Below are 21,711 nucleotides of genomic sequence, written 5' to 3'. Positions count from 1 at the left end.
GCCCGCGCGCCGCCGGTGTCCGCGGCCGGCGGGGATTGGGCCCGGCGGTGGCGCCTCCCCCGCCGCCATCTTTGGCCGTTGGGCCGGCGGCGGCGCCCGGGGCCGTGGCGGCCCTGGCTGCTCCCGTCGGTGGGTCCCCGCGGGAGCCGGGACGGGACGGGACGGCGCCCTCCGGGGTCGCCCTCCGCGCCCCTCCGCGCCCCGCCGGTTCAGGTGTTAGTCCGGAAACGGGAAAGGGGCGGAAGGGCGGGTCGCTGCCTTAGAATAAGCTGGTGGAAACGTCCTGGGTGAAGGGCTGAAGGAGGACCCTGCGCCCAGGAGCGCGTGGCTTTAGGAAGGAACACGTGGGGTTTGTGGTTTTGGTTTTGTTTTGTTTTGTTTTTTCAAGCAGTTTGCTGAATGTTCGTCTGGGAGGTGGTGTTCTAACACCTGCAGTCGGTCTGACGGAAAATAGCACGTCTCAAGTTTCACTTCACTGGCTTTAGCTTTAGTTCCCCTCTACCGGTCATACCGGAAAAAAAGAAGAAAAAAAGAAAAAAGGGGCTTCCCCCGCACCTTAGATCTCAGGAAAGTAGACTCAGCTTCATCTGGAAACGCACACTTGGTAGAAGAGCAATGTCGATGGGGGGGAATGTGAAAAGCACAATTAACAATTTTTACTTCCTTTAATTAATTACATTGAGTTTCAGAAAACAGAACTCAAGAGGTAACTTAAACAATGGTTATTCGTAGATTATCTTGGTTTTTCCTCTTACAGTGCAGTTTGCTTCTCATTTCTCCACACAAGGAATAATATGAGAAATACAAGGTGCAGGAAAATTTGGATACTTTCTAGGAGTATAACTGGCAAGTACGTCTGCTCATCATGGCACTAGTCAGATTGTTTAAACCTTTATTTATAGGAGCAGCCCCACCTGTGTCCTTTCAGCACTTAGGGGGCCAACTGGAAAAAGGAGACTTAAACTTCAACAGTTCTGGGCTGCGAGTGAAATCTCTAAGCCATCTGACCATGCTCATCCAACCCAGGTAAATGTGGTTGCTAAATTTCCTTTCACTTGGGAGTTTGCTGTCCAATATACCTCAGACTGAAGGGCAACCATCATCTGTTTTCAACATGTTAATAATTTCCTCAGTGGAAAGGGGGGGCTTGTATTGATGAAGGTGATAAAAGAAAAGACAAAGAGGATACAGAAATGGAATACCACTCAGGGAACAGTGGAAGAGCAGACGCTTGTTGCAATGAGCTTGGTGTTACCTACCAGGCCCTCAACTGGGAACATTAAAACAAGTGATTTCCTGAGAAGCTTGCTGTCCCTTTTGCCCCTACCCCAGTTGGAAAAGTGCTTACGCAGTCATCATCAAAGGGGGAACCACATCCTGCATGAATCCTGAAGAGCAGGTTGCTGCATCAGTGAGTGATGAGAGTGGAAGGAAGTGGCAAATGCAGGGACAAGGAGGTCAGAAAGCAGGGATCAGGAGCACCATGCCTGTCCAAAACTCTGCTTTCTTCTCTCTTGAAGAGGATTGAATCTAAAGTGAGTCATGCTGCTGCCTCAACATCATGACAGTTTTCTATTGACCATGGATGTCCTCCTCTGTTTTGTCCTTCAGTGTTGTCCCTGTCCTGGCCACCTCCTGTATTCCCACTGGCTCCAGGGCTGCTTTGTTTGCCTTCTTTTGGAAGGGTGGAGGAGGCTTCTCCAGTATGAGAAATGTTCCTGGGTATCATTGTGATGTTTCCAGCAGAAGCAGCATTTCAGTATCTTGCCCTAGCTAAAGTAATTACGTGAAATAAAATGGTTCCATTTCTCAGGAGCTGGCTGTAGTATTTGTTAGGTAACCAGCTACACCAGTTACAAGTGGGCACTCCTGCTGGCATTCTGCTAATTTTCCCTTTGAATTTTATGAGTCATGCCACAATATAAGGTTTAGACATGTTTTCCACACAGCAGTAAGTATTAAACAGGAAAAGCTCCTATGAAACAATCATGATGAAAGGTCGATTTTCCACAGCATTCAACTTTGTCTGTGCAAATTTCAAATGACCCAAAACCACCATCATTTTTCCCTCTCACACATTTTTATGAAAGGGCTGTTATTTGATAGGTAATATTATTTTTTTCCTTTTGTCTCAGTCTGCAGGCAGAAGACTTCCAAATGCCAAGTATATAGTTGCCCTCAGGCTGGGTAAGGCCCTGTGTCAAAATAGTACAGGAAATGTGTGTGCTTGTGAGCTTGAAGAAATGGTCATACACAGAATAACTTCAACTTGCAGAAATGGTGGGGGATTTTTTAGTCAAATTCATTAAAAGAATATACAGTATGGTGACAAAAGAAAGCTCCTTATCAGCATGAAGTAGTTCAGAACGGTTGTTAAACACCATGTGGTTTCTCAACTCAAAATACTTTATGGAGGGTTTTTCTCCCCCATATGGTCAGTGTAAAACACAAGCGACAGAACCCATTCTGCCAAGGAAATAAAACCCTAGGGATAGTCCTAGTGATTTCTCTTAAGAGATTTGAAACTTAATATAGCTGTAGTCCTGTTGACCTACAGTCAACTTCCCATGGCAGAGAACTGTAAACGTAAAGGTCTCTCTGGTTCAGTTGCATACCTCATGGAATTATTTTTCTTTTCCTGAAAGCTGAGTTTAGTAATAAAGCTGTGAGCCAGTGGACCTTTTCCAGTATTTTTCTTTCTGTATTTGCCACTACAAAGAGCTCATTTTATAATGCCTCTAAATTAATATATATTAGTATATATATATTAATCCTTATTATACTGATATTTTTAATTACTAGAGTCATACTGAAAGATGTGAGAGGTGGTAGAATGAGAAGGACAAGGATATGAAGGCTGGAGTATCATCAGGAGATCTGTAAAAGTCTGGAGCACCATTTGAAGTGTGCCAGTGGGGTAGGAGGTTCAAATCAAAGCCACTGGAAAGAACCTCCTAACTTCTTGCAGCTTGATGCAAGAACTTTTTTCCTAAAAAGTATTTTAAAGCTCTTTATGGTAGTGGTCTATAGCTAATACGTTTAGTGGAGCTCTGCTTTACACCATTTCAAGTTGTCTGTTTAGAGATGACCCTGAAGCAGCGTCTGGAGTTTGCCACATGGCTCTTCCCTGTTTCTGATGAAAATATGGAGGTCTGATGGTCATATGGAGTGAGGGTCCTTTCAGTGGGTTTTCTGTGGTTTTCCAGATTGCTTCAGAGCTTTTTAGCTACGACTGTGTTTTTGGATTTGTATTTTTCCTTATGGTGAGAGTTGTGTGCAGAGCAGAAGTCTTTGAAGTGACACATCAGAGTTTGGTATCTATGCATGAGCAAACAAAACTCACATTTCTCTGGGTAGGAAAAAGAGGCTCCACCCATGGAGGAAGATTCTTAGGTGAAGATTTCCTCTGTCTTGTGATGAACCAAAGGGGTCAGGTTTTTCTTAGTGAGATTACTGCATCCACTTTCTAGGAATCCTTGGTGACTTCTTACAGGACTGCCATTTCTGCAAAACCAGAGTGGGGTCTGCTTAGGTCAGTAGGTCCTGACAGTAGGTCCATCTGTCAGCTCCATGAAAGTGACTGAGTGAGTGACCCCAATACTGGAAGAAAACCAGAGAAGAAAGCTTAGAGCAGACCTGTGCTTCTTGGGTCTGAATCTGGGCAGGTCCCAGACAAAAGTATGCCTGCTGCATTCCTGTTCAAGGTCTTAATATTTCTTACTCTTCCCCTGTCTCTTGGGGATTAGGAGCACCCTTGCAATTCTTAACTATCATATCAAGAACTCTATTTTTTTAAAAATTATTTTTTTTGCTAAATGGACTTTGGTGAAAATGAACCTAGTAGTCCTGGCTCAGGTGCTAGGATAGGGCAGTTACAGGGGTGAGCAACATGAACTCAGCAGATCCAAACAGTGGAATGTGTTTGTTTTCCATCAACTCATCAGACAACTGCCTCCCAACATAATTATCCATTGTTAACAGCTTCTTTGTAGGGATTGCAGCTATGTTATTAATTTTGCAGCCTGGCACAGATTAAGAGGTCTCTGGCAGCTCTGCTCCAAGGCTTTGAAAGCCTTTATGAAAGGCATCAGTAGGCAATCCATGATCATAAAAAGCTGTGGTAGCACACTTTTTAACCTTTTTTAACCTTTGCAAAACCTCTGAAAGGGGGTGGAGGTTGGGGGTTGCCAGGCCTGCTCACAAATATAACTTGTGGGGGCAGGAGTGGCTGTTGCCTCCTATGGTTTATGTCTGAAGACTTCATTGAGCTAGATCACCTGCTGCCTCATGAGTTGGGAAGTGGATAGCATTGCTTTCTACACTGAAGGAAACCATGAGCAGGAACTTATTGGAAGATTTCTTTTTCCATGGGTATTTCCAGTGGTTATGGAGAGGTCGAAATCACCTGCTTTTATGTAATTAAGCAAACTCCTGTCTGCATCATTTGCTAATTTCTTTAAGCATGCCTGCCAATATGTATCTCCTATAAACCATATAAATTTTGTATTCCTTTTCTCTCAAAAGTGATTTTCCATATGGAATATCAGTGCATAGGAAGGGTTAAAATCTTGAAGCTGTTGAGTCCTTTTTGATTTGGCATTGGTGAGCATGCTGCAGAAAGCCTACCTGTTCTTGAGCATGCTGCAGAGTAACTGGAAACAATAGACTAAGGGAGAAACTGAAAAATCCAGTCCATTTCTCTGAAAACAGCAGAAATATTTGTGAAACTGAAGTGCTCTTTCTGGACTTCAGGTTGGGTAGACTCTATATTTGCTCTCGTGTTTGAGAACTGTTTGCCTTGTATTTGTTAACTATTGAGTTTTCTTCTCTGAATTTGTTGAAGTGTAAGAAATTTTTCTGTGGGCTGCAAGGAGACAGTTTTGAGCAGGACCAAGGCAAGACAAGGACAAAATTCTTTTTCAGAGATACGCTATTGCAGAGGTTGGATAGTTAAAGATAGTGTGGTTTTATGGGTGTTTTAAACCTGTACAAGACAATGATAGGAACTTTTTTTTTTTTTTTATCAGAAGCTTTCTTAATTCTTAGGCAGATTTTAGCTGTAATCTTTATTGCAAGTTTTATTTAAAGTTTTTGTGGACTGTGAAGGAGAAACCAAATGTGATATCTACAGACTGGTAAGTAGAGTATTTCATTAGGGTGAGACAGGTACACAGACCGAAACAAAAGAGTTTGTCATCTTTTTCCTCTGCTTAACTTACTTGAACATGCTACCTCTGAGAAGACAAAAGAATTAAGAGAATGATTTACATCAAGGAATTGCTTGGTGCATGCTCATTTACTGAAGATAAAAATCAGAGCAATTTGTCTGCCATCTATTGTCATCGACAATGCAACTGGCAGCTCTGATTTAGACTATCAGGCCACTGATGGTTTCCATCTCCTTAGTTCTGTCTGTCTCAGTCATCTGACTCACGTTGTACAATCAAACCCAGCATCTAACAGAGGCCTGGGGCTTTGATTAAACCAAGAATATCAGCCTTGGAGTGCAAAAGAAACTATCAGCCTTGTTGGTTTAAGAAAGCAATAGGAAATTATGCCATCTTTTACTGCCATGGCAGTTCAGTCATTGTTTGCTCTTTCAGCTTCTTGCCTGGCATACATTTAAGATCCAAACAAGAGCATAGTAACTACAAAGCATGGTAGCTACTAAGATTCCTGGTTTCTGTTCCTCAGTGGGAATGAAATTCAAGGAGAATGAGATACTTCAGCTGTATCAACGCTTTTAGCAAGTCTGCTAGAGAAGTATCTAGTAAATATCTGTGTAATTTAATGACAGAAAAATCTGTCTTTCTGGTTTTATATTGATTTTTTTAATTGATCCTTAATAATCAGAATAGAAAGTGGCATGCTTGCAGGAAAAGCTAGGGCACGTTTTGAAAAAAGTTAAAGATTTGTGACTCGAAATGGTGGTTTTGCATGGCATAGCATTGCTACCTTAAAGTAATGCTTTATTTTGAGTTGTTTAAAATAGATTAAACAAAAAAGGCTTAAGAACTAGAGAGAAGACAACCACTGAAAAGGGGGATTTTCAATGTTTGTCACAATGTGGACTATGTTTTCAGAACACTTTTTTCCCTGAATCCCCTTTTTCTTGTGTAGTATCGCTGGGTAACTTTGTGGGGGTTGCTCAGAGAACTGATGTCAAGGCAATATTGGTGATGTGTTTTGTCTGTCTTATAGTTCAGAAATCCACCAAAGAGCAGTATTTTATGAGGTACTGGGTGGATCTTGGATTTGCAACCATTTGGAGTTTGACTTGGTAATATTAATTCCAACACAGAAATAAGACTACCAAAGGGTGATGAGTGTTGGCTTTTTTGGTGGAGGGGAAGGTTTGTGGTTTTTAAAATGCTTTTATATGTTTTCTGACAGCATCTGGAATAATTTGTCCAAGAAAATATGGTACTTGCTAGAAATCCAGGAATTACCTTATAGGCTGGATAAACTAGCAAGACCTTTTCTCACGACTTATTAATTAGCATGGTTTTGTAAATAGGCAGGTACCATGATCACAATCAGACATGTTAGAAAAGGATGTGCCACCCCTGTCAGATGTAAAGCCCAGAGAAAATTACCAGAGATCCCTAATAAGCAATTTCCTGTTTCAGCACTGAGAAGACTTGAAGTTGTCTTGAGAAACAGTATTGTTATTTCTAGGAAGTTGAACAGTAGCTGTCATTGGTAATAAAAATCAGGATGAATGCAAAAATTCTGAATAAATAAACCTTACTCTTGTTCTAGGGAAGGGTAACAAAAAGAAATAATTTGTCACAGCTTTTTGTGAATCTGTGTTATGTGGTTCTACCCCACCACACAGTGGCTCACAGTCTGGCTTTGCATTCAAAGACACTGTTCTGCAGGTTCATGCCAGGACACACTTCTCTCTTCCTGTGGGATCACCATGTCATTCCCACATTTGCTTTGAATTTACCCTTTCATTTCATTCTTTGGGACCTGATTTAGTCAATCTCGTGTATCAGTGTTTGGATTAACTCAGAGGTTTATGTGTAACAGAGAGGCAAGTTTCGTAGTGAGTCCTACTGTATTTTATTTGACCAGCTGATTGACTTGAAAAAGTTTTGGCTTTGCAAATCCAGTATATGCTAGGGGTTGTGTATGTTAAAAGGGTGTCGCTGTATAGGAGAAATGACCTGCTTCTTCTTGGCTGGGATTGTTCTGTCACGTTCACTCTGTAGGAGGTGGGGCAGATGGTAAAATAAACCATAGAGTAGTGGAGCAGAACCATTCAGTCTCACCAACAGCTAATGCCTGCCAAAGTGCTGTCCAAGTAACCAGAAATCTGTCTGCCCCCACACTGACTGCTTCGTACAGTAAAATCATTGGCTAAACCTTTCCTGACTACCCACCTTTGTCCTGGTTTCATTGAGGGAAGTGATGGATACAGATGTTTTGCAGCTCACCTTATGTATCATTTATGATCACGATTGCATCATAAATGTTGTTGACAGGTCCCTGTGACAAAGGTGAGAAGATGCTAAAGACATGGTATTATTTCCTGCTGTGTTGGCTGTCCTTGCAGCTTGAAGCTAATCCTGGTCTTAAAGTGAGGATGACTCAGAAAGGGCTGGACTACGGTATGTCTAACATTGCCAGAAGTTAATTTATTATAAATAGCCTATGCAAAAAAAGTTCCTTAATAAATGTGCAATGTAGAAACAAGCTCCTTAAATACTGAAATAGAATAAATTCCTTTTGTCAGCTCACACCAGGAACACACTTTGTCTCTTCTCTCACTTCTTTCCTTCCTTTTTGTGCACCCCAGGTGTGAATTTATCCTTGCATTAGTGATTGCATTCTCCTACAGTCCAATAGTGTTTCTGCAACATTTCTCTTACCAGTCTACTTTCTTAGAACAAGAAGGAGTTGCTCATATAATTGCTTATTTTTAAAAAGTGTCAAAAACCTGATTGGAAGTGCAATATTCAGTTGAAGATAATGAGCTTGCAATTTTTGAACAGCCACACAACTGCATGCCTTTACACAGTTCCTCCCTTTGGCCTGAGATAAAATCTGCATGTGCCATTCTTTCAAAAAAATCTAGCAACCTCTGCCATAATTCTGCCCCTTAACAGAATATCAGCATTTTGTGCAATATACTTTCCTTACTCTTTCTATTCATGCTAACTTTCACTGTCTCTTACCTAAGACTTACACCACAGGTGTGGAGGGCACACAGCATCATTTCAATTGTTTACAGAATTAATATTAATAATAAAGGTTAGCAAGGCACCAGTTCAACAAAGGCTGGGTCATGCTAAGGATTAATCATCATTTATGTATTGAACATGCTGACAGGTAAACAATGGACTTGTGAGGTGAAAAATAGAAGCTCAGGGTTTATGCCTTTGAGATGAAAGTAAGGATCAGGTCCACTTATTTCTCTCTATGAGCATTGTTTTAAAGGCTTAGAGAAGTTGGGAATTGCAGGGCAAACATCAGGCAGCCAAAACAGAACTGATCTCCTTATCTTTTTATGACACAGGAGAAATTGCTCCCTAGGGATCTCTCATGCCGTGAGGAATGAGAGCTCAATCTGGTATTTCTTAGTGTGAGCCCAGCAGTTTTTGTGACGTTCAGCATGGCCTTCGAGTGCTGAACAAACAGACTAAGTTTGCACACCCCTGCATTACTAGTAAGCACAGGCATTAAGTGTGTGCCTCCCAAGGGTATTTCTTGTATTTGAAGGCCATGGTGCCTGTCTGGTCTTTTCCCTTGATACAAGATTTACAGCCTGAGGCAAAAGATCCTGCCTGCACTGCTCTTTGCCTGCCGCAAGAACTTTGAGAGGAATTTCAGCTGGGATCACTGGCTGCCTTCACTGACAGTCATAAGAGAACTTTAAATTATTTCAGTCAGAGCCCATATTTTGCTTCAGAGGTAGGAATTCCCAGGGAATCTTAACTTACCTCTCCTTTGTCAAAGATGCATTGGATAAAAAGATATTACATTGTTGAGGTGTCATTGATTTAAATTCTTTACCTTTTTAATTCACTGAAGTCTGGGGGAAAAAAAACCAGATATTTTGTATTCAGCAACTGCAAGGCCAAAAGCTGAAGAAACCCATGCTAAAAATATCTGAAAGCAAGAGATCATTCGGTATTTAGGTTTCAGCAGTGTCTTTATCAAAGGTGAGCAAAAAGAAGGAAAACAAAAGGAGTTTGAGATTTAAAGATTTCTGTTTGTTGATGATAGGATCTGTGTGTACTCTCAATGCACAAGTAGCTGTGAAGCATTCAAGAAAGTAGGGATTCCTTAAAGCAAGGACAGAAGGTAAGGAAATAAAAGATCTGCAGCATGCTGTAATGGATAAATTGCTGTAGCAAAGCATATGTACTCTGAAAGAAATGGGACGAAAAACTTTAAAAGGATTGTCTTTAAACCTCAAACAACTTCCTATACACAAGCAACAATCCAGATGGTTCCACATTTGACATACCAGCCCTTCAGATGAATATATCAATTTTTTTTTCTGTAAGTAAAGATGACATATAGAAGTCAACTTGCTGCTTCTTAACTGGCTTTTTTGTTCAAGAGGTATGAGATAACCTCAGGTAAAGGTGATGACCAAGAATTTCCCAAGGGTTTCTATGTTGTCAGTGAACGAAGGACATGTAACAGTTTCAGAAGCCTGCCAAGAATTCTAGAACACAAAATATAACTCAGGGACAAGATGATCTTGGTTAAATTATTTGTGTGTGACACTAACAGAAATTATAAGTGGTTGTGTAAGTAGTTGGAAGGAGGTCTAGGTAAGGGTTAAAGTATCAGAGGTTTTAATGAACTGTGTTAAGAGTGGTTAAATTATTTGACAATATATTTGGACCTTTGGGTGCTGGAGTCTAATCTGCAATTCATGTGCTTTCCTCTGACCCCTTGTAGGCAGGAGGGTTGGGATGGAGCTCCTGAAGCAAGCAGTATTGAAAGAGACCTTTCCAAGCTGGAGTGGGCAGGAGAGTTTCGTGATTGTTAAGGTCAACTATGTAATTTCAGGGTAAGTAAAGGAAGCACATTTCAAAGTTTGGGGATGACATATCTTCTTGTATTGTTACTGTATAGTCATAATTAGGTAACCATATTTTTGTTGTTGTTCACTATAAAATTTTAATGGTTCATGATGATTTATCATGGTTCTATGATTCACCTAATTCTGCTCCAACTGCCCAAACACTAATTTGTTTTATGTGTACGTCCTTCTACCACACTCAGAGATGAGCTTTAGAAAGCTTCTGAAAACTTTGGCTGTGTTTTTCAGTTGGTTTGTCTCAGAGTTCGGGGGAAGGCAATGTAAGCATGGCTATGACATAGAAAGAAAAATGAGTGGGAAATGGGGAAGAATCCACATTATTAGCAGTCTGCTACTATGAAGGACCTGTAGTGGTGAAAATAATTTGTTGGTGTTTGATGAGAAAACACTGACAAACGGAGAAGATTAAAATGTGTGCAAGGGCACAGTGTATCTGGGCTGATGTGGCAGGAATATGACTTTTACAGAATATTTTGGATGGATTTACAGTGGCAAATCAGTGTTTTGATTTGATAGGGCTTGAGACCTATTTCCTGCTGAGGAAAATCATTGTATCAGGAGCAGCCAGTATAAAAATACATTTATAGAGTTTCTTACAATTTCTCCAAACAAGGAGACTAATGTAAAAAGTTTTTCTACAACCTTCAATTCTGTCTTCTGGTTAAAGCTTTTCCAGAAAAACAGAAGCTTCTGGTCTTTTAATATACTATCAAGCCAAACTCTGCTGTTCAGCAGCTTTTTACTCCCTTGTCCTTACAAATTACCCACAGCAAGAAATACTGATCTGGAATACTTCGTGTACTTCCTGCTGGATAGGGCTTGCATCCTTCACCTATCCCTAGTATTTTCCTAAAAGCCTACTTTCCAGCAGGATTCTTTATATTATACCATCCTTGCAACTTGAATCCCTGCACATCCAAGGGAGCTATGTTTGGACAGACAGGAGAAGTGACACCGTGGGGGTGGAGGTGTGTGTTTCTCACTGCATGTCTTCCACTGTCTGCTAGGTGGTGATGATAAAGAATATGGAGCCAGATTCTTCCTAGAGGTACACATTGAGAGGATCCTGGGCAACAGATGTAAATTACATCAAGAAAAGTTTCAATTAGAAGTTAAGGAAAAATTCTAGGGAGCACCGGAACTAGGGCCCAAAGAGGCTGGGGAATCTCCATCCTTGGAGATGTTCAAGACTCCAGTGGGCACGACCCCTGAATTGGCCCAGCTTTCAGTAGGGGGTTGAACCACAGAATCTCCTGAGGTCCCATTCCTACCAAAATTATTGTATGATCTTCAAAATCCCAGTTCATTCTCCCAACTGTAGCTCTTGAAGTTGGCTGTCTTCCCAGTGGGTAATCTGATTTTAGCTTACTGCTGCCCAAGATGTTATTGGAAAATTATGGTCATTTTAACTAAAAGTAGCTGGTGCCCTGGGGAAAGTAAATTAAAGGCAGTTTTTCCAGAGATCTCTGCCAGATACCAAGAAACAATGAGGAATGGGTACTATATGATAAGGTTACAGCTGATGTATTTACAACATTCAGCTTGATTCAACACACCCATTTGCAAGGCACTATCCTTGAGTATCAGAAACATTTGTTTTACCAGGGAAATATTAAAGAAAGAATTTTTTTTTTTTTTTTTTAATTTATCCTCTCCAGAGCCTTTTGCTGAGGCAAGGAAGGAAATACAGAATGGAAAAAGAGAAACTTTGATGTTTTTCAGCAAGTTTTTTAGCATTCAGACAACCTGTATTTATTTATAGATGTAGCAGCTGTGTTTTGCACACACACTTGATTTCCTCCAGCAAGCACATTTCACTTTAAAGAGTTTGGTTTTCTCCAAATGGGAGGTGTTTGGGATTTTTGGCCAGGTATCCTTTGTCTCCAAAGATTCTTTTTCCAATGTTGCTACTAAGTGTAATGCTACAGGTGTCTTTCTTTCCTAAAATTTCCAAAGGTCAGTCATTTCTGAGAAATTCTTCTACTGAAGCACAGACTTTGCTTTTTATAGCAGAAAGGTTTTCAGTGATCAGAAGTCATTTTTAGTCTTTTGACACACAGTCTAAAATCCCCTTTCTGTATTCTACAGGGTCAAAATTAGTGCTGTAGATTTCCCAGAAACTTCTGCTTCCTTTATTCCCAGCACTGGCATTCGTCTGTCAGTGGCACAGGCTTCTGCTACCATCCATGCAGACTGGAAAATGAATACCTGGCTGCTGTAAGTATTGTACAGTGTGATACATGTGCAGGGGACAGTTCTGGGAGAAGGACTGCAAATGAAAATCAGAAATCTATTTGGTAATTATTATTTTTAAGGTCAGATATGCTTTATCATTTAGCAACAATTTATTTGAATAAGCTTCTTAAAAAGGAAACATGCCCTGCCAACTAATGGTTTTTGGTGGTTTTTTTAAATTATTCTATCCTACAGGTTGTCTCTTTGGGAAGTATCAGGTCAGATATCTGTTAGCATGCTCAGTTTGTCCAGACTATATATTACATTATATTACATGAATATTCAGGACCAAAGAATTTTCAATGGCCATATTTGTTACTCTCTTTGTACAGTATAACTGGCAGGTTGACTCTATACCTAATTACTATTTGCTGGTACAGTGTATGTCATCTTCCAAAGTGCTCCTGTTAAAGGAAGGTCACTGTCACAATGCCAAACATTCAGAAGTTCAGAAACTCCAGAATTCGAGTTGCTATGGAAAACTAACCCATATTTGTGAGCCTGTGCAGGATGATATTGTCTTTTATGACATGATTGCATGCTGAGTTTTCTACTTTTTTTATCTCAGAATTTTTGCTATATTATTTTAGTGTAATATTCTAGATTTTCTTGGAGGCAGGGGAATGCTAAAACTTTTGGGATATCAGAAAATGTTGCAAGGTGCTAACCTCTACAATTTGGGTTAACAGAGTAACCGGTAACAGCAGTAGGTGTTGCTTTCTTTGCAAGCCAGTACAGCAAGATGGATCACCAGGCTGCAAGTTTCACAGCATGTCCTGGTTCCAAAGGAGCACAACATGGAGTTCAGAATTCAGTCTCAGTACTGGTGGCTAGAAACTGCTGTCACTGTGCCCTCAACCTGTCTGTTGTTGCTTCTGTCATACCACTACTGTGGGGAAAAGTATACTGTGTTCAGCAGAGCAGATCAGCTGTTCCCAAACACAAAGCCATCTCTTCCTCTTGCTGAAGGATAAGGACGTGGACACAACCTGGAGAGGCCCCAGATGTAGAAAACTTCAAAGGCTTCACAGGCAGCAAGGGAGGCAGGGAGCTGGTATGCAGGATTTGATGGAGCAGATTGTGGTGGGTGTGGTCAGTGCCAGTTTTGGTGGAGTTCATGGAGTGAAGGGTTTTTCTTGCCTTTTTGAGGGGCAGAAGGAGTAATCTGTGCTTCTGTGTTCAATACAATATTTTGTGAAAAACTGGAGGTTTAGACAGATCCAGAATGTGCCCTACTCTTCATCCCCTCCATTCCCTAGTCCTACATGTGACTTTCATTATACCAGACTTAGAGGGGCCAGCTGAAAATTAGTTTCCCAAGGGAGACCACTGGCAACCTGCTGCTCCCAAGCTGTTTCCAGGGTCAGTAAAATCGGTCTTATCACTGCTTTGTAGTTGTGATAGTGTTATCCCTGAATTTCCTGCTCTCATTGTAGCCCTCTTCTCTGCTGTGTCCCAGAACACCCTGCCAGTTACAAAATCTTCTGGCAGGCTGTTTGCTCCTGGAGGCCTGGAGCTGAGACGCTGCCCCAGTGAATCAGGATTCCTCCTGAAGAAGGGTGGATAGGAGGCTGCAGAAAAAGAGGACCAAGGAAGAAACTGGGCCTCTCCCCATCTCCCAAGCAGCCCAGAAAGGGCTGAGACCCTTTTGTGATCATCCCTGTCCCTGAAGTACGGATAATCCTGGGTTAGAAAGATCTCTGGAAGTCATTTTGTCCAGCCTCCTGCTCAAAACAGAGCAGTCACCAGACTGTTAGGTCAGCTGTCTAGTCGTGTTGTTTAGCCAAGGGTAGTGATGCCACAGTTTCCTCAAGTAACATGTCCCAGTGCTGCAGGGCCCTCCTTGGGAAAATGTTTGTCCCAATGGCTTGTGGGAGGAGGGTTTGGTTAAGGATGAAAAATGAGGAGTGGCACATCCTCCAGATAGCCACTTAATGCATATATACAGACTGGAAGATGGGGTTAAAAATGGTAGTGGTGGTAGGAGGGACTTTGTGACTGGCAGTACTACTCAATGATTTGGTCAGGATTTGTCTATGGTTTAGGCCTGAATTAAGATTAATCTTTTGGGATTACAACCTCTTTCTCCAGGGTTTTTGCTTTGCCTGAAAAATAAAGAAGAAAGCTGAGAGTCATGCTTTGAGCTTCATATTGGGCTGGGCTCTTTCTCCCTAGTGTGGTGCAGGCTCTGTAGTAAACCTGAGTAATCTGAATGAAGGGGTGAAATGCGATGCATTCAGTACCAGTTCTGTTATGTAAATCAGGTTTTTATAAGGCTGTTCTAAAAAACATTCAGCTGTCTATGTCCTGTTTGGTTGGTGTACAGCTTCTGCAACTCCTAAATATAGTCCTAATGCCTAAATTTGCTGGAATTTAGGTATAAGACTATTTTTGTTGGGGTCTTAGAAGGGATTTTTACAGAAAGGAGACAGAATGAATGGGTTTGGGGCAGGACAAGGAATGGAGGGATGTATACATTTTAAAGGGTTATTGAAAATGGTTACAGGAAAGAGGAAACTGGAACAACTGCAAAGTTGAGAACCACTGGGTTACATATTTATTAGTGAAATGGCTTCTGTTGCTGCAGTCCCAGAGGTCATCTGTCATGAAGGACTGGAATGTCTTGTGTTGCTGTGACACTGTTAAAGTTTTGCAAACTTGTCAAATCCTGCACAACACTGGAAAATTCATGTCCTGGAAACTCATGCTTATAATCTAGTTTTGAATACCATGCATGTCTCTAATCTACTTTAATCTCTAGAAAACCCATTTTTCATTCTAGATGTTAGAAGCAAAAAGTTCTTTCAAACTTGATTTATAGGTAGTTTCTTAAATTGTTCCCTTTAAGCAGATGTTTCCTTGACTGAGTTTGGTTGTTGATATTTTTTTCTCTGTGTAGCAAAGACCAAGGAGGAATTACCGTGTCCATATCAGGACTGTTTCTTGCAGTTGTCTTCAAAGTGTCAAGGGACAGCACAGGCCACTTGTCCATGTTGCTACACAATTGCCAGCTGAGCATTAATAGTGTAAAATTCAAGTTAAATGGAGGATCTAGGTATGTACAGTAGATTTTTTCTAATTATTCTCTGGGGTGTAGCAGGAAGGGCCAGTTTCCAAATTTTTACTTTTAGGCATCCAGTTATGGGGTGCTACTAACTACTGAAGGTTATGAAAGTAGATTTTTAAAGGCCTGATTTCAAAGCCAGGCTCTTCTGCTGAGGATGTGAAGTTATCTCCACTTTGCGCATGTGTCAACAAATGAGCAAATGAAAAAAATGCCATTTGGGCATATTAAAGAATACAAGATTGCAAACGGAGGTTTGCAGATATGAAGGTGGTTTGGATTGATTATGCCTTTTGACAAGCTGACCTGCAATTTCAGAATAAAACTTTCAAATGAGAATATGAAACAATGCTTATACTTCTCTTTTTAATTTTTAGAAAATTCTTTTGTCTTACTCAAATACCAAAGGTGGCTAATTTAGTGTTGTTTATCAACATGTGAATATGAACATTCATTGCTTTGAAGATTGCCTTCTAAATAGCTCTTATGAGACTGAGAACTCCTGGAATTTGTCTGAGACTCACAATAATAAATATTTAATAAATACAGTCAGTCAACTGCACAGTCTACCAACATCGCTGTAGTTGTGTCTCATTAATACAAGTGACATTGATGTCCCAGTCTGCCAGATTTTATATTTCAAAGATTTCAACCCATGGTAAAAAGTTGTTGTGTTAATTTACTTTCCTCCAGCTGGATCTACAACTTTCTGTCTGGTCATCTTGAGAAGCCTGTTCGCACCCAATTGGATAAAAATGTGAGTTGGCAAAGTCAGTTTCATCCAGGGAAGGGAGGAGTTGGATGCAGCCCTTACATTACTGACTAATCTCTATTTTTGCATAGCTATGCCTACATATCAAATACAAAATCCAAATTGTGGATGCACAGCTGAGAAAGTATAAGGGTGAGTTGCTGATAACAGCATTTTGTTAAGTAATTCATAGTGCTCAAATCATAGCCTTTTTTTATTAAATGCCAAACCATTCCTGTGCTCACAGTACAAAGAAAGTGAAGGAAGAAAAATACAACCATTGTTCTGTACCTTAACCTTTTACAGAGTCCACCCCAGAAATCTCTTGCATATGCCTTATATACAACACTCAAATTTCTTGTGCCCACAGCAGATCACCTGTAATCTTTCAGTCTGTTCTAGCTGACCTGTGTTATTTCCTTGGATTTTTGAGATTGACATTTTCATTCAGATCATTTATGCTCTTGGTACTGTGGACATCAGAAAACCAGCATTAGCAGTAATCCACTGCACAGCTAGCATACGACCCTGTAAGATCTCAGAAACTTAGCACATCTTGTTATGAACTTGAGTTCACTGAGATAACAAGATGCTGCACAAAGACACTTTCACACTAAGAATTCTTCTCTTCACACCTGAACAATTCCCATGTCACTCTTGCACAGTGACATGAAGACAGCAGATATCTGTGCCCAAGAAGCATATATATGTGTATGTATATATATACATAAATAAAATTTTAACTTCTGTAATAAATTGTACAGCTTTTCTTTTTTTTTTTTTCCTTTTTTTTTGGTTTGGGTTGGGTTTTTTTTGGTTACTTCTTTTTTCAAGACTAAGAACGTGTAGTTTTCACCAATTCAAGTTAATTTAATTCACCTAAGTCGTATCATTCAGGTGAGAGGGTTTGTTCCCATTCTTCACTTTGCATTGTGAACATTTCTATTATCTGTTCTGCTAATCAGAAGCAAAGTAAGGAAACTTTTATTTTTCCTAAAATGGCCTCTACCTGCCATGTGCCAAGGAGGGGCAAATACTACTGAAAATGACAACCATCAAAATCATCAAGATTTCTTCTGCTGCACATACCTAAACACTTCAGGCTCAAGGGCACTCCAAGTTGTGCCATTGTATTGAGAAGTTCAAAATGCCTGTGTGAATTTACCATTTTTCCTAAACCCATCATGCAGTATGAACAGACCTTTCAGTCCAATAAAAAAAAAACAAACAACAAACAAATAAGCTGAAGTTGCATGCAAGCACCTTTCAGAAGTCCACAATCATATTGTCTGATAAAATGCCATTTATTGTTGTGTACAAACATCCCTTGTCTTCAACACAGACATATGCATAGAAATGTGCTTATGTCATCTTCCAAAGTATTTAGCAGAATTTCCTAATATTTCACTATTCTTATAGGAGAGTTTAGTTCTCTTGTGCAAATACACAACTAAAAAGGGGACTCTGATGGGAAAGATTTCTGACAAATGAATTCAGTTATGAACAACAGGAGAACAAGGCCTAAAATAGGAGGAATTGGTGACTATTTCAGAGGGAGTGCTCTCACTTTTTCCCTTAAAATAACTTTTAAATTTTTTTTATTTCCTCCTCCCACCATTCTTCTTCAGATTCATCATTTCTCTAATGCCTTTGTCTTTTTCTAGACAAATAACTGTTTGTGATGTCTTTTTGTAATAGTGGCTGTTTTGTTTTTGTCCGTCATTCTTCTAGTGTTAAGCCAGATTGATGCCTTTGCACAAATAGACTATTCCCTAGTTAGTTCTCCAGCAGTCTTCGAATCACACATTAACTTGGATTTGAAGGTAATTGTCTTTAATATCTGTGTGTTTTCTAAGATTCTTCTGATTCTCTTTTTTGTGTTTATTCATTTTCTTTCAGTGCAGTCTGACACAGCTTCTCCAATATTTAATTATATAAGCAATAAGACATTTGGACATTTTGAGCAAAAGCTCTTTTGGAAACCAGATGTGATTGTTTATTTAGTAAGTTAACTGCATTTGTTAATTAACCAAAGCTATTATTTAGAATTAAATTATTTCAGAGTTGAAACCCTTCAGAGGTGCTTTATAAGCAGCCTAGAACTGTGCTTTAGATGCACAGCTCTCCCAGTGCTGTGTGATCTTGTTACCAGTGATATGTGATCCATGATGGCTACCCATGTGATTGCAATCCAAAGCATCTGGTTTGAGTTGACTCAGCACCTGTATATGTACAGGTCACTTCCCCCAGAAAAAGACTTCTCACAATCAGCCCTTGAGTAGCACACAGCAGTCCCTTTCTTATCTATTTTTCACCTTTGTTGGCAAGAGGTATCTCAGCAACACCCAGCTTTTCCAGCAGCTTCAACAGGCTGTAATTCAGAGCATCCCCATGGCTCTCAGAACTGACTCCAGTTAGAAGGATATGCCAGAGCTATGGCTGAAGTGCTCCTTGGTTATTTTGTTCAAGCACCTTTTACCATCTACAAAACATACTCTGCAAGTGGGATATTCACAGCTTAAAAGTAATAAGCCATTATTTACCAGCTACTGTAGCAAACTGGAACTTACAGACCAAACTTCAGCATGATGACATTCCATTGGGATTCTGGATGAATCTTTGTCAGTCATTTCTTACTCAGTTAAGGAAGTTACTGGTCTTCAGTGCCCTTCAGAACACGCTGATTCTTGATGCTTATGAGTTGACATCTTCCAATTCTCAACTTTTTTCTTTATAGCTTTCCATGTCAATAATTTTCCTGTTGAATCTTTTGGCTACTAACCATTCCAGTGTCAGTAGTTACACTACTTACTGTCTGTTCTTACTGTCCTTGTCTTTCATGGCCTTAGCTCACATCCTTTCTCACATTTTAAGAATTATTTTTTTAGTATCATTGAACTGAGGTCCCACATCTGTGCAGCACCCAAACTAGGTCTTGTAGGACTGGACCAGGGCTAAGAGGAAGATAGTATAAAAGACTTCTGTTTGTGTCCCTGTCCTAAGCAACTTCCAGTGCTTTTGGAGTGTGCCTAAAGATTTTCTTCAAACACCACTCTTAGAATTAAATTTAAAAATGTGTCTTTGCCACAAGAGAAAGAAAACTGTGGTTCCAAAGATTTTTCTTTGTGTCTCATAGCTGCAGCTCAGAATCCTCACTTGAATCCTCAAATTCACACTTTGAAAGGATGAAGGTCAGATTTTCTACGTGAGTCCTATATTTTTTTCCAGAAGAGCCTGCATTTGCTGATTTTCAGGGTATATCACAAACTTACTTGCTTTCTTCAGGTTTTCTTTAATGTCAAGTTTTTCTTCATGTTAGGAAGAATTCTTTCTGCTTGACCACTCCTACTGCATTCTGACAGATACAAATGCTTTCAACTAGAAATACTGGATAATGACTCTTTGCAGGGCACAGTCTATCCAGTAGGAAATCACACAGACCCTCCCTTTGTGCCAGCTCCGTTTGCTCTCCCAAACCAGTATGATTCCATGATCTACCTGGGAGTCTCCAGTTATTTTCTGAAGTCTGCTTCACTGGCTTACTACAGAGCAGGGGCCTTTAACATCATCATCTCTAAAGAGGTGAGTATAATTTGCATGTAATAAATAGAATTACAAGTATCAGCAGTATGGGTAGTCAGCAGAGGGGACTGACACAGATTTGGATCACAATTCTACCACTTGTAGGAGGAATTAATGACATTCATTGTGTATGTCATCATTAAAAATACTCAAAAGTCTCCCTCAGACCTAAGTCTGAACTTCTTGGCAGCTTTAGGCAAGGAATGATAGATACAAACATCACAGAGTTGGTGTGCAAGGAGTTGCAGAAAGAACAACAAAAAAACTTTCCTCTGCATGGATTCCACATAGGAAAGGAAAGGGCAAGACAGGAAAAAAAGTGTACTGAAGCCACGTTCTGCTGCACAGGGGCCCACAATGAAGGCATTGGCTGTGTTGAGAGCTAGAATAAACTCTTGGAATTAACAGAGCAGCAAAATGAGGCAAGAAGCACTTTCAAAGAAACTAAGCTTTCAGCTGTGGATGAGGAGCATGCAAAAATTCTCTCAGAACTGCTGTTTCCACACTGGCATTTGTTGTCAGGGTTTCCAAGAAGTTTTTCTAACTGCAGCAGTGCCAAGGGGGTCATTATTGAAGTGGGTGACACAAAGGGCACTGACAAACATCATCAAATCATGTAATCATTTTGGTTGGAAAAGATCTTTAAGATCATCAAGCCCATCTGTTACCCAGCACTGCAAGTCCACCACTAAACCATGTCCTTAAGCACTAAATCTACATATCTTTTAAATTCCTCCTGAGATGGTGACTCCACCACTTCCCTGGACAGCCTATTCTGGTGCTTGACAGCCTTTTTGGTGAAGAAAACAGTGGCCGTCACTGTTGTCATCAGCAAAAGGGCAAATGAGATTTCTGAGTCCTGCCTTTGGCAGATTCAATATATTTCATCTAAGAAAGTCCTACAGGCAGGATGTCATGTCTGTTCTTTCAAAGAATAATACTTGTTCACTGGTACATGCTTCTGAAACATGTCTATGAGAAATCTCTCTTTTCTGTCCCACAGAGCACTGTGTGTTCCCTAGGAATCATTCTGGGGCAAGGAAATACTAGATCAAAATATGGATTATCTAAAGCTGAAGTAAACAGGATATGGGTGTTTTTTTCCTCCCCAAGGAAAACCTCATTTTTAAGCTGATAAAATGTTCTAATTTGTTATTTTTTTTTACAGCTTGGTACTGCTTTTTACCTAAATACTGCCTTGCTCAAACATCTTGTTCCTGAGGTAAATATTTTTACTTGTCCAGACCTTTTAAGAAAGAGCAGCAGCTAATGTTTCTTGCAGATATTGTCTGTGTACTAGCTTGTTGCCAAAAGTTTGGAGGAGACAAGGAAACTGAGCTGGTTTATGATTAGTGCGATATTCAAACATACATGGCTACCCCATTATAACTTATGCTCTTCCTAACTAAATTACACAACTCTTCAGTCATTCTCTACCTCTCTAAGTGCTGGATCTGCTCTCAGTCTCTGAAGGAGTTATAAAGACATAAGTGAGATCAGTCTCTTTTTATTCCTGTTCAAGGTAAATGATATCTCTGCTGCTGGCAGGCTGCCTTCTCTATGCAAAGATTTATGACTACTGGAGATTACATACAATGGGAAGTAATAGTCATGAGTAGCTCAGCTGATAAATGTGAGGAAAGACATTAAGATACTATGAGATGATTTAAAAATCCTTAATTTGGGAGCATTTATGATAAATAAATGAAATTTGGAATCTGTGGTGTTGCAAACTAAAATTTTGTCCTGTAGGACTTTCTCTAGTTTTCAGAAGATTTGTTCTTTCAGAAAGCTGCCTCTTTTCTGAATTCTTTATGTTGTCAGGGTCATTATTTTTTATTATTTTTACTGGAATCACTAATTTCCCTCATTTCTTTAACGTGCAGTGCTAATCCCTTCTTGAAATGTTTTCCAGGAACGAACTTTGAATTATTTCTCTATATATGTTCAATATCAATGAGTCTAAAACTTCAAAATTTGTTTTATGCTTCCTGAAACTCAGAGCAATGCTAA

General features: G+C 40.1%; 1 protein-coding gene across 7 annotated transcripts in view; it reads left to right on the top strand.

Moving 5' to 3' along the window:
* The first annotated feature begins 79 nt into the window (after positions 1-79).
* LOC127396448 (BPI fold-containing family C protein-like) overlaps positions 80-21,711 on the top strand; it is a 29,617-nt gene continuing 7,985 nt past the window's right edge. For 2 of the 7 annotated variants that reach the window (XM_051644141.1, XM_051644136.1), the window contains exons 1-11: positions 201-349; positions 903-1,026; positions 7,491-7,616; positions 9,922-10,033; positions 12,155-12,283; positions 15,201-15,356; positions 16,059-16,122; positions 16,209-16,269; positions 17,848-17,939; positions 19,525-19,698; positions 20,867-20,920. In XM_051644141.1, the coding sequence (XP_051500101.1) occupies positions 7,514-7,616; positions 9,922-10,033; positions 12,155-12,283; positions 15,201-15,356; positions 16,059-16,122; positions 16,209-16,269; positions 17,848-17,939; positions 19,525-19,698; positions 20,867-20,920 (945 nt within the window). In that variant the 5' untranslated portion in view covers positions 201-349; positions 903-1,026; positions 7,491-7,513. Of the gene's footprint in view, positions 350-769; positions 809-902; positions 1,027-7,490; positions 7,617-9,921; positions 10,034-12,154; positions 12,284-15,200; positions 15,357-16,058; positions 16,123-16,208; positions 16,270-17,847; positions 17,940-19,524; positions 19,699-20,866; positions 20,921-21,711 lie in introns of those variants that run through there. The other 5 variants (XM_051644137.1, XM_051644139.1, XM_051644138.1 and 2 more) reach the window with 5 other exon arrangements.

This window comes from Apus apus, chromosome 1 (genome assembly GCF_020740795.1).
Source record: "Apus apus isolate bApuApu2 chromosome 1, bApuApu2.pri.cur, whole genome shotgun sequence".
Classification (NCBI taxonomy): Eukaryota; Metazoa; Chordata; class Aves; order Apodiformes; family Apodidae; genus Apus; species Apus apus.
Note: the sequence above shows the minus strand (reverse complement) of the source record. Positions and strands in the feature narration are given on the sequence as shown.